At 36.6% G+C, this 13,540-nt stretch overlaps 1 protein-coding gene across 2 annotated transcripts in view; it reads left to right on the top strand.

The window, feature by feature from the left end:
- The window catches only part of Tbc1d8-9 (TBC1 domain family member 8/9), a 571,393-nt gene that overhangs the window by 297,612 nt on the left and 260,241 nt on the right, over nucleotides 1-13,540 (top strand). For both annotated transcript variants that reach the window (XM_090415485.1, XM_090415484.1), the window contains exon 16: nucleotides 10,567-10,756. In XM_090415485.1, the coding sequence (XP_090271611.1) occupies nucleotides 10,567-10,756 (190 nt within the window). The remainder of the gene's footprint in view (nucleotides 1-10,566; nucleotides 10,757-13,540) is intronic.

Below are 13,540 nucleotides of genomic sequence, written 5' to 3'. Positions count from 1 at the left end.
GTATGAGAATTAGAGGAATTTTCTTACTGATTATTCCAGATAGGATTTATGCAAGCATACTTGAGGATCAGTTTTCACTTTAAGACAAATAGTTGAGAAATCATAGGAAAATAACAGTGATCTGTATTTAAGTTTTTTAGATCTGAAAAAGGCATATGATGGGGTACCATGAGCAAAGCTGTCCAAAATTCTGCAATTATATGGTATAAATGTTCTTAATATTTTAGCAGTGTGATCCTCTAACTAGTCTCTATTCACCATCATGATCAGATCTCTCATCTCTTCCACTTCCTTAAAAATTTCTCTCTGTTAATTGTATACTCTGCATCCCAAACTTGCCTACCAAATTTCAAGTCCTTGTACCTTGCAGTATTAAACTGATACCTCCGCTCACTTGTCTCTCACATAGTTTGTTGAGATCCTCTTCCAAAGCCACAACATTTGCTCTACTTCTCATAGTTCTTCCCAACTTTGCATCATCAGCAAATGGCTGCATATCTTCAGTTATGCTGATCTGAATATCATTAACATACAAAATAAACAATAATGTTGCTCCCCCCACCCCCCAAAAAAACTCCCTGTGGCACTCCATTAGTGACCTTCTTCTTTTAGGATACTACTCCTCTATACATAACCTTAACAACTAATTACCTGTCAAACTCACTAGTCCTTAACCATTTCCTTCCATTTCAGTTTAGTTACCAGCTTGTTGTGTGGCAGCCTATCCAAGTATATACTCCTGAATATGCATCTTCCTTATCCAATGAATTTTTCACTTTGTTGTAGTACATAAGCAGATTACAAAAATATTACTCCTCCCCTAGCAAACCCATACTCATCACCATAGAGAATACTACTATTTTCCACCCAGTTCTGAATCTTAATCCTTACCAATCTCGCTGACATCTTAACAACTCCAGACACAGAGATAGGGCCTGTTATTTTGTAGCCTCATTTTATCTCTCTCTCTTTCCTCTCCTCTCTCTCTCTCTCTCCCCCTTTTTTGTGAAGTGGAAGAATTTTTTCCACTTTCCACTGCTTTGAGACTTGCCCTGTTGCAAGACTTATGTTAACACGTTCACTGCCACGCTACTTCGGCATAGTCTGTTCCCGTACGCCGAGCAATTTCACTTCTTCAAGGTCAGTACGGTAATCTCGTTGCCGGCGGTAAGCATGATACGAGTATACTCGTAGCCCTCTTGTGTAGCTGGTTTACCAACTACGAGTATACTCGCAGTTGGCAGCGAACGTGTTAAAGAAGGGGTCATTAATTCCTTAGAGCAGTCCTTTGAAACATGTAGTGATATCAATTTCTACTGCTTATTAATATCAAGTTTACTTAATTCCTCATGCCCCTCCTACTCACTCACCATCAGTCATGCTTCTGTCATATCCTAATACATTCTAGCTTCTCATAATATTTCCTCCACCTCATGCCACACTGCTTCAAAACCATTACCATTATTTTCTCCTTCTATCTCAATATTGTGAAGCATAATTCCTCTGCTATCATCAGCAGCACTTTCTAATCCTGTTTGCCTTTCTCTCCTCACAAAAAAACATTATACTTCCATTCCTATCAGGATATCATTCTCATCCAACTGTATTTCACTTATTACAACTATTTGTAGACAGTTGGACTTAATCAATAAAATAATTTCATCTCCCTTATTTCTGCTGCTCCTTGTTTTTATAAACAAGCAATTTATTTCTTGGTCTATAACTAGTTCTACCCATGCCATCCCTCATTTGTGACTTCTCCTCATCTGTTTCTGTCTAGTCGCCTTCACTTCCCCCTTATATCTCCCAGTCTCAACCACCACATGGGCATTGTAGGCCAAGCCATTCCTATGCTGACAATCCATATGCATGCATGCATTCATTACTGCTTTCAGAATCCACTCTCCTTACACTCAATCTTCCTGATCCTCCCCCCCCCTTCTCTGTCAACACACATTCCTGTTCTTGCATTCTCATCTCTCACACTATTTTTATCTCCATTCACAATCACTTTGATTTCACCTGGTTCACTCTCCCGATCATTTATATTTCCTCTAACTTTTGCTGATACAGTGTTTGCATCACCCATTTCACTTCCTTTCAGCAACAACCTTGCCAGATGACTTGTACCAAACCAATCAAATGCAGTCCATCACTCTTACAGTTCCATTTGTCTCCCTCATATTCATCCCACACATTTACAAACACTCCTTTCTATGTGTGGACAGACTTATGTGTTTGTCGAACATGTTGTTTATTATTTTAATGGTATAATAGAACACAGAAACTAAGTAAATAATTAATTTATTAACTTGATGCTGATATTTCGCTGGTGTTATAACCAGCATCTTCAGAGCACAAAAACACTGTTTGTCACAATATGCGAGACTAAAACAACATGGTGTACTTAAACAAAATTGTAGCAACAACACAAAGACTAGAGTCCTGATTTTGGCGCCCTCTATCTGAAAAAAAAAAAAAAAAAAGCTATCATATATTACTAGAGTCCTAGAAACGTGCTAGTTTTTTCTTAATATGACTGTCTCCCAGATCTTCGGCAAGTTAATATAGCCATATTTGTTGAGATTTGGAGTGTGTTTTAGGGCTTCTTTCGCCTCTAAGAACAATCTCTCTGATTTATACGGGTTTCTGTGTAGTACTTTTGTGTTTTTCCAGTTGATCCTGTGTGCAGGGGTATCCAGTGCATGGTCTGCTAGGCCCGACTTCCCATAACGATAATTCCGGACGTATCTTTTATGTTCGCTGATGCGGATGTTCACAGTTCTTCCTGTTTGACCGTAGTAGGCCTGATTGCATGAGCAGGGTACTTGGTAGACTCCTGGATGTGATAAAGGAGGAATGCTATCCTTGGGTGAGCGGATGAGGGTGGCTAATTTGCTACATAGTCTGAATGTAGTGCGTAGTTTATGTTTATTGAGAATTCATGAGATCTTTTCGGAATTGCCTTTAATGTAAGGGATGGTGACTGTTTTGTTGTGGTTCTCTGTGGTGGATGGGGTTTCTTAGGAGTGTTTAGTATTTTGTTTATTTTATGTGGATTGTAGCCGTTGGCCAAGAAGGTGTGGCGTAAGTGAGTCAGTTCAGCAGTCAGAGCCTTGTCATTGGAACATATTGCTCTAGCTCTATGGGTTAGCGTTTTTAATATGCCATATTGTTGAGAAGGATGATGGTGTGATTGTTTGTGTAAGTATCTGCCTGTATGTGTGGGTTTTCTAAAAACTGAAAATGATAAGGAACCATCTGGGAGACGTGTGATGAGTGTATCCAGGAAGGGCAGACAGTTGTTGGCTTCTAGTTCCATAGTAAAGTGGATTTTTGGATGTTGGCTATTTAAACGTGCTAAGAATGTTTTCAATGTCTCAGGGCCATGTGACCAAATAGCAAGCACATCATCAACATAGCGTAGCCAAAGTGTTGGTTTGAGAGTGGTTGTATTGATTGCTTGTTTTTCCAGGTGTTCTATGTAAAAGTTAGCCAGGGGGCGGGGAAGGGGGGAGCCCATGGCTGTCCCATCAATTTGTTTGTATATTTTCCCTTTCCATGTGAAATATCCTGCATGTATTGTGAATTTGAATAGTTCAAATATATCAGGGGGGAAGTGTGACTTCAGTAGATTGAGGGTTTCTATTAGTGGTACATTTGTAAATAGTGAAGTGATGTCAAAGCTTACTATTAAGTCTGAGCTTTTTAGGGTAAGGTGTTGTAAGATGCTTTGAATATCACCGTAAGAATATCATTGTAAGAATATCACCGACGCAACGGCAAAAAAAGAATTCGACAGAGTGAAAAATCGGCACCAAAATAAGTTCGAAAACCTCCAACAACGGAACACCATGCAACGACCGCAATTACAACAAGACCTCGTCGTCGTGAATCTATCGTCACTCACCTTAAGCAAAGAAGCCACGAGTGCTTTAAGTCGAGGGCACAACTTTGCCATAACCCCTAAGCAAGTTCCAAAAGCCGAAATAATGGCGTCCATCGAACGAGGCATATACGACCTGCCTCCAGCAATAGCTAACAACATACGTTTAGATGTGGCCAACATCCTAATCAAATCCAAGCCTCCCAAAAATAATATCCCACATAAGGAATTCATTGCTATAAAAGAGCTACACAACAACAGCCAGATTACCATAACAAAAGCAGACAAAGGAAATGCAACCGTGGTGATGGACACAATTGAATATGAAAACAAAATGCACACACTATTACAAGATCAGTCAACATACAAAATTATAGATCGCAATCCCACCAACACACAAAAGAATCAGGCACGAAAATTATTGAAAAAAGTCACTTCCTGGCACAAAGACACAGTTAACAAACTCAAACCCTTCCATGTTAAAACACCGAGGATCTATGGAGCACCAAAAATTCACAAACAAGGCACACCCCTACGCCCAATTGTGGACAGTATAAATAGTCCCACATACAAACTGGCTAGACATTTAGCTAAGCTACTAGCCACTCTCACAAACAATTCTCCCTCCTTTGTCAAAAATTCAGCACACCTAAAAAGCATCTTACGACACCTTACCCTAAAAAGCTCAGACTTAATAGTAAGCTTTGACATCACTTCACTATTCACAAATGTACCACTAATAGAAACCCTCAATCTACTGAAGTCACACTTCCCCCCTGATATATTTGAACTATTCAAATTCACAATACATGCAGGATATTTCACATGGAAAGAGAAAATATACAAACAAATTGATGGGACAGCCATGGGCTCCCCCCCCCCCCAAGCCAACTTTTACATAGAACACCTGGAAAAACAAGCAATCAATACAGCCACTCTCAAACCAACACTTTGGCTATGCTATGTTGATGATGTGCTTGCTATTTGGCCACATGGCCCTGAGACATTGAAAACATTCTTAGCACATTTAAATAGCTAACATCCAAAAATCCACTTTACTATGGAACTAGAAACCAACAACTGTCTGCCCTTCCTGGATACACTCATCACACGTCTCCCAGATGGTTCCTTATCATTTTCAGTTTTTAGAAAACCCACACATACAGGCAGATACTTACACAAACAATCACACCATCATCCTTCTCAACAATATGGCATATTAAAAACGCTAACCCATAGAGCTAGAGCAATATGTTCCAATGACAAGGCTCTGACTGCTGAACTGACTCACTTACGCCACACCTTCTTGGCCAACGGCTACAATCCACATAAAATAAACAAAATACTAAACACTCCTAAGAAACCCCATCCACCAGAGAGAACCACAACAAAACAGTCACCATCCCTTAGATTAAAGGCAATTCCGAAAAGATCTCATGAATTCTCAATAAACATAAACTACGCACTACATTCAGACCATGTAGCAAATTAGCCACCCTCATCCGCTCACCCAAGGATAGCATTCCTCCTTTATCACATCCAGGAGTCTACCAAGTACCCTGCTCATGCAATCAGGCCTACTACGGTCAAACAGGAAGAACTGTGAACATCCGCATCAGCGAACATAAAAGATATGTCCAGAATTATCATTATGGGAAGTCGGGCCTAGCAAACCATGCACTGGATACCCCTGCACACAGGATCAACTGGAAAAACATAAAAGTACTACACAGAAACCCGTATAAATCAGAGAGATTGTTCTTAGAGGCGACAGAAGCCCTAAAACACACTCCAAATCTCAACAAATATGGCTGTATTAACTTGCCGAAGATCTGGGAGGCAGTCATATTAAGAAAAAACTAGCACGTTTCTAGGACTCTAGTAATATATGATAGCTTTTTTTTTTTTTCCAGATAGAGGGCGCCAAAATCAGGACTCTAGTCTTTGTGTTGTTGCTACAATTTTGTTTAAGTACACCATGTTGTTTTAGTCTCGCGTATTGTGACAAACATTGTTTTTGTGCTCTGAAGATGCTGGTTATAACACCAGCGAAATATCAGCATCAAGTTAATAAATTAATTATTTACTTAGTTTCTGTGTTCTATTATACCATTAAAATAATAAACAACATGCACTCCTTTCTCTTCATGCATTTCTACTAACACACAATTTGTTAAAGGTAGATCCTGCCTTAGCAATCTATTAACTATTCATAATAGAATAACATCCAAGTTGGACAAAGGAACTGGCTACACAGTGGTACTTCTGGATTTTGCTAAGGCTTTTGACAGGATACCCCATAGAACACTGTTACGCAAATTGGAGCAGATGGGAATGGATATTAAATTGGTGATATGGATAGGAGAATGGCTCAGGGAGAGATACCATAAGGTGGTGTATGGAGGAGCCGAGTCCAGAATGAGGCAGGTGACCAGTGGTGTACCTCAGGGCTCTGTGCTTGGGCCAATGTTGTTTAATTTGTATATAAATGATATAGGAAACGGCTTAAAGGGAGATATTCAGTTGTTTGCTGATGATGCAAAGTTGTGTAGTGCAATAAAAAATCAAGCTGATGTTGAAAGTTTGCAGGAGGATTTAAATAAGCTGGTAAAATGGGCAAAAGAAAATGGATGTCAGTTCAATGTGGAAAAGTGTAAAGTCATGCATTTTGGGATTAAAAGATTACCAGCTGTGTACTACATCGATGGAAAGGTACTCCAAGAGATTGATGAGGCTAGGGACTTAGGGGTATTGGTAGATAGGGAGATGAAGTTCAGAGGACACATTGCTAAGGTGTCCAAGATTGCGCATAGGATTACTTGGTTGTTGAGGAACACACTGACATCCAGAGATAAAGAGGTTATTATTCCCCTTTATAAAGCATTGATACTTCCACATTTGGATTACTGTGCTCAGGTCTGGTCACCTGGATTCCTTGGAGATCAGGAGGCTGTGGAGAGGGTTCAGAGAAGAGTGACCAAGTTGGTGAGTGATATAAAAAATACTCCCTACATTGATAGATTGAGAGCTTGTGGATTGCAGAGATTGGTTGATAGGCGAAGAAGAGGTGATATGATAGAAACATTCAAATTACTAAAAGGTTTTTATAGGATTGATGCAGGGGAAATGTTTCAGCTGTGTGATAGTGATGGAAGAACAAGAGGTCATCTCTGGAAATTAAAGAAGAGTGTGGTTAACAAAGGTGTCAGAACAAGGTTTTTTGCCTGGAGGGTGGTGAATGAGTGGAATTCATTGCCTAACTTAGTTGTGAGCTCTTCGTCTGTAAATGAATTCAAGAAGAGATATGACAGATATTGTTTTGCTAGTTTGGGTCTCCCGCGATGAGTCTACTGACTCCATGGAGATACCCGTAATAATAATAATAATAATAATAATAATAATAACAATTCACTATCTTTGCTCTCTATCTCAACTCTTCATTGTCATACCTGGGCACCATACCAACTACTCTTCTTACCATGCTGTTGACTTTCCTCTTCTCAGTATTCTCCTGATAATTATCCTCACATTTTCCATATGCCCAACACAGTGATTCATTCCTAATACTACCATCACTAACTCCCTTACATGTTTACTTCTCATATTCTCTTCCATTTATATTCACCATATATCTAATCTCATTCTGCACATAAGGGAGTTAGTGATGGTAGTATTAGGAATGAATCACTGTCTGAATGAATGTGAGAAAGTAAGATGAAGGTTCATTCCCTATCTCACTTCTCACTTAATCATTTCATTCTTCAATCCGTGCATTCCAGCAATCATGCTCTTTTTTCATATCAATTGTTTCTGCTTGTGCTCTATTGATTAGGCTTTCTTCTGTTTCTACAATTATGCTCACTTTTGCTTTTTTCAGTCATTTCCATATTTGCAATCACATTCTCTGCACTGACATTACAATTCTCACTCTTCTGCCCTTCACTGCCTTTTGTCTATTATTCTCCAAAATTTATTCTTGACTTTCATTTAAATCACTGCAGTCCATTATGATATTACACATTCTGCATACCCTCACTCTTTCATTCCCTTGTTCAATCTTTCAATAAACCCATCTGCAGCATTCATCCATGCATACATGCCACACTCCCAGTAGTGAACCATCTTAGAAAAATCCATGCCATTCACTACACCACTACACTTGATTTCTACATCCGACATCTGGTTGCTCTAATTCTAACTACCATTTTGTCTTTGTTAACTGTAACACTGTATTACATAAATTTCTCTATAAAATTTACAAATGACCTCAATAATTACTAAGCATTCAATATTGCTAATAAATAAATTTTTGTCAAAATGCATACAATTTTTCAAAAAAAAAAAAAAATAATAACAGCATTTATCTTTGCTCCAGCAATTTTACGTGTTCTGTACTGGTGACACTCAGGTTTGCAGGTCAACAAATTCAGTAGAAAGCTGTAGGATTCCCTAACTAAAATGAATAACAGCTGTAATAAATGAAAAAAGTATGAAAAAAGACAAACTATGAAAATAGCAGAAACTGAAAACATGAACTGCATCTTCAATGGAGAAACTATAGAACAAGTGAAACAATTCAGCTATTTAGGCATAATTTTTAGGGAAGAAAGATGGAAAATTAAATGTAGAAATAGACAACATAATCAGCAAAGCCAGTATGACAGGGAGTCAACTAAATTAATTTCTATGGAATAGAAGAGAAATCCAAAACACTAAATTAGCTGCATACAAGACAGTTCAAATCAGTTTTAACTTGTGGATTTGATAGCTGGGTTAGAAATAAAAACATTTGAACAAAGACTGGAGAGAGACTACAAATATGAAGGTTCTGAGATAAATTTTGAAAGTTAACAGATTGTATCAATGACAGAACCATATTAAAAAAAAAATAGGATATTGGGAAGGAACTTGACACTGCGATCATTATGGAATGTATGAACAGAGCTAACCTCAGGCAATATGGTCACATAAATAGAATGGAAGAGGAATGGGTAGCAAAACCGGCTTCTGTTGTCAAGATAGCAGGAATAAGACCTGGAGAAATAACAAGATCTAGGTGGATTAAGATAGTAAGAAGTGCCCTAGATGACTGAGAGATAAGATCCTGACTGATACTACATTAAGTAGGAGGAAAACTCAATAGGAATTGATAATGATGTAAACTTTCTATGTAATACTATTATAATATCCTGTATCATAATAGTACAGTGTATTATAATAGGAAGGGGAGATATGATTGAGACATTCAAATTGCTAAAAGGATTCTATAGGATCAATTCAGAGGATATTTTTGAGATCAGGACTGGTGGTGGGAGAACTAGGGGACACCTATGGAAGCTGGGCAAGAGTGTGGTTAGCAGGGGTGTTAGAGCTGGGTTCTTTACTTTTAGAGTGGTAAATGAGTGGAATAAGCTGCCAAAGTCTGTTGTGGGTGCTATGACAGTGAGCGAGTTCAAGGCAAGGTATGATAGATACTGTGAGAATGTCGAATAGTTGTGTGGACATGATGTTTAGGGCCTCCCTCGATGAGTCTAAGGACTCCCTGGAGTAGCCCGAAATAATAATAATAATAATAATTTCCATCCCCTGGGGGATATCAGCAATTTGACAATGATAAAAAAATGATATGAGTTCAAAGTTGGGGGGGGGGGGTATTTAAACATGCAAGATGTTAGATGCTATATTTCTGAAATTTTTTTCATGTGGCTCCTGTAAAATACAAATCAATATAATAACAATGCTTATTTTTTAAGGAGCATCCCTGTGTTTTGAATGAACTAACTTTTTCCTGTGATTTTTAATGAATAAAATATCGCTACATAATACATATTCTGAGACATACCTAGAATAAACATTCTTGTTTTGTCAACTTGAAAGTTTACTTGAGATATAACTGAGATAATACATCGTTGATATAGTCATAAAACTGAACAACCATAAAAGAATAAATTACAAGGGGATTAAAACCGAACAACCATAAAAGAATAAATTACAAGGGGATTAAAACCGAACTGTAAAATAAAAATTAAAAGTTAAGATTAAAAATACATGGCAAATTTTAAAACCAGAAATGAATAAATGATGTAGTGACCTAATTCATTTTTGGAGGTTTCATTATGTCACTATCAGTTGTTTCATGGTGATTACTAATAAAAACTGCTGTTTCATACTGAATAATACCTGGTAGGCTAATTTGGATCTTTTACATGTGTTTCAAAGTAACACACTACAGTACCTGAAGTGTATCCTGTGCCATGTGATATTTCACATAAATTTTAATTTTGTATTATTCACCACTTATGCTTTGAGATGCAATCTTACTGTAATTATATTGAGTAATAACATTTTTCCTATTTATTGTTATGGTTAAATATACTGTTTTATCTTGTATATATACATGCTGTATCTCTCTCTCACACACACACACAAAATTGTAAGTCACATAATGCAGTTCATTGGTTACCAACAAAGTAGAGAGTTGAAATATACTACATTCAAGAACTTGTCAGTATTTTGTGCATTTTCTTTGCAAGACAAAATGGATTATATTTGTTATGTTTTTTTTTAATATTTTGGATATGAAATGGGAAAAATAGGTGCTATGAGAATTTCAAAGATTAAAACAAATTTTAAAATGTATTAAGATATTTTACACTTCATTTGTTATTATTCTGATTTAGTTAGAAAACAATCCAGGTCTCTATCGATGGCTGGTTGATCAAAGTCTTGGGAAACCAAGCATGGCAGCAGATGAAATCGAGCGAGATCTCCATCGATCACTTCCTGAACATCCTGCTTTCCAGTCTTCACTTGGTATTGATGCTTTGCGTCGCGTTCTTACTGCATATGCTTGGAAAAATCCAAGCATAGGTAAGCTTTGTTATTTGTTTTGCAATAATTGTTTATCACAGAATAAGCAATTATCACAATAGGCACAGTGACATTTACTCATTCAAAAATGCAGCCCTTTTCATTGTAATTCTCTCTGTAAGAAATTGCCTGTTAATCTTGAGTTAATTTAGTGGCTTTATTCTTAACCAAAGTATCTTTTTTGAAAATAAAACTTCAGTTTGCACCAGTACTGATTGAAATTTATCTAGAGATGTAATGTTCTCTAAATTTATATGTATAATCATGATCACACAGTGTATTCAGAAGTTAAATATGAATAAGGAACAATATACAGAAATATGGATATCACAGCTGTTTGGAGATAGTCTCTTATTTAATGAAAGCAAGCCAAACTGCTATATTGTGTGCCAACTGGTAAATGTCTGTTAATGCTTGTCTTGTCTCAAAAAAGAACTTTGCTGATGATGCTAGCCTGGTTGGCCAAGTGGATAGTGTCATCACTCTCCAACTAATTAGTCATGGGTTCATATCCTACTATGGGCATAGATGTTTGTGAATGTCTTTAGATAAGAGATGAATTTCATTGCCTGGTATGAGAGACCCCCTGGTGTGAGATTTATCAGAGACCTGATGTGGTTTGAAAAATTCCATATTTGGTCTTTAGATCTAGTAAGGTTTCTGGATGATATAAAAAACAAATAAAAAAATTATGGTACTAATGTACTACAGGTTCACAGCCTTTTGTGGGTAGGAGTCACAAAAATAAATTGTATCACTATTTCTGAAATTTTTATTTGTGAAGCTCCTCATTTTTTAGCAGTTAATATAATGGCAAATTTACCCTGTTTTGACAAACTCAATAGTTGAACCTTCTAGTTTAATGATTAAAATATAAAAGTAAATTATTGTGTGTGTGTTAAAGATAATTCCAGAAATTAATATAGAAATGGCCATACTATATTTTTTGGTAAAAACATACCTTGGGAATTATACCAAAGGCAGGATGTAATTCATTTTTCATTCTGCTACTGTTTTCCACAGACAATTTATAGTATAGATAGAGAATGGAATCATATTGAAACAGTAGACAAATAAAAGAATAAGCATACTTTAAAATTCAAAGAAAAGAACTACTAATGTAAAGGAATAAGAATGAATCAAAACCCAAGATGATAAAACTATGAATGACTAAAAGCATGAAAGATTACATGACAGGAAATGTCACTGTGGAATAAAATATGAAATTTAAAACATAAAAAGAAACAAATGGATAAAATAGCTGATACAGTAATATTACAGTGTTAGCCATTTCAAACATGGTGTCTTCTTCAGAATATACGTCAAGCATATTCTCCCAGGGAAGTGAAAGATAGGTGGTGGAGTACACTAAGTAGGCTACATCAAATTGCAAGTCACTTAATTGTTGGTTGGAACTTGGGCATAATTTTCATATTGTGAAGTTGCCAATTTTCTGAGAGCACGTAAGGGTTGATGGATATTTATTGCTTTTTGGGCCTTATAGCTATTATTTCTGAGATACATGCTTTTATTTCATTATCTAAAAGATCTAAGAGAATTGCTTTTTTGATTTGAGCAATGTTGCTGTAATGTTTGAGCAGTTTCAGTTTTACCAGTTATAGGAATTTTATTTTGAGTTTATTACTTAGATGATTAGGAATGAAGATATTGCAGTCAGGAAAGTGTAGGCATACCCTTACTTGAGATGTGACAATTAGGACACTATGGTCTGTTGCACCAGCCAGAATTTAAGTTTTCTAAATTGTTTTTGTAAAAGACCTTTTGCTGGTGTGAGACCAACAAAAGGTCTCTTACAAAAAATGATCTTTTTGCATACATCCTAATATTGAAGACAAACTCATGTGAAGTTTGATAACATTGAAACATGTGTGTATTAAAGATGCCAAGAAATTATATACTTGGTTTAATCCTTTATCTAAGTGTAAGCAAACAAAGTTTGTGCTTGAAGTATTTTCAGGACTGGAGCAACTTGTATATAGAAGCTAATGACTTCACATCACTTGCTTAGTATCTCATAATGCAAAGCACATATCCTTGCAGACATGTATAATGCTATGCATTATGGGAAGGGTCACTTCCAAATATATAATTTCTTGGTATCTTTAATTTATAGTATAACCAAGTGGAAAAACTTCCAAGAAACAAATGTAAATAATAGCTTGATGGGTGGATATGGATATATAAAGATGAACTGGGTACTTGTAGTGATGAGTTTGGAGTTGTTTCTCTTTTCTTTACACAATGTCAGTTAGAGTATCAGTGTAGGAACCAAGGTATTGAAACTCTTGCTAGATAAACATACGTTGGTTACACATGACTTTAAATTTTTCAGGAAATGACAACATATACTAAAATATTAATTAAAAAACTTTAATCAATACCTTCCTATATTTGCAATGTTACATTGCCATCTTCTGGGAACATAAAATTATGATATGTGCACACAGGCAATAACAACAAGCAAATGAGATTGAAGAAGGCAACTGCCATTGGTTCTAGAGTCCTAAAGGTGCCCTCTAGCAGGCTAAATTGGATTGTCTTGCTGTTGGGCTGATGTTCTAAGGATGCAAGCTTCCCAAATTTGGGGCAGTCTCATGCACCCAAATTTGTTGAGATTTGAGAAGTTTTTTAGAGCTGAGTCAGATTCCAAGGACAATCTTTCATATTTGTATTTGGCTTTCTTCCAGCATATTCTGTGGTGACTAGTGCATGGTCTGCAAGTCCTGAGTGGCAGTATTGGTGAAACTGGATGTAGTCTTTGTG

The sequence above is a fragment of the Typopeltis vanoorti genome, chromosome 3 (genome assembly GCF_054136105.1).
Source record: "Typopeltis vanoorti isolate ZY-2024b chromosome 3, IOZ_Tvanoo_1.0, whole genome shotgun sequence".
Classification (NCBI taxonomy): domain Eukaryota; kingdom Metazoa; phylum Arthropoda; class Arachnida; order Uropygi; family Thelyphonidae; genus Typopeltis; species Typopeltis vanoorti.
This window is presented reverse-complemented; position numbering and strand designations above follow the sequence as displayed.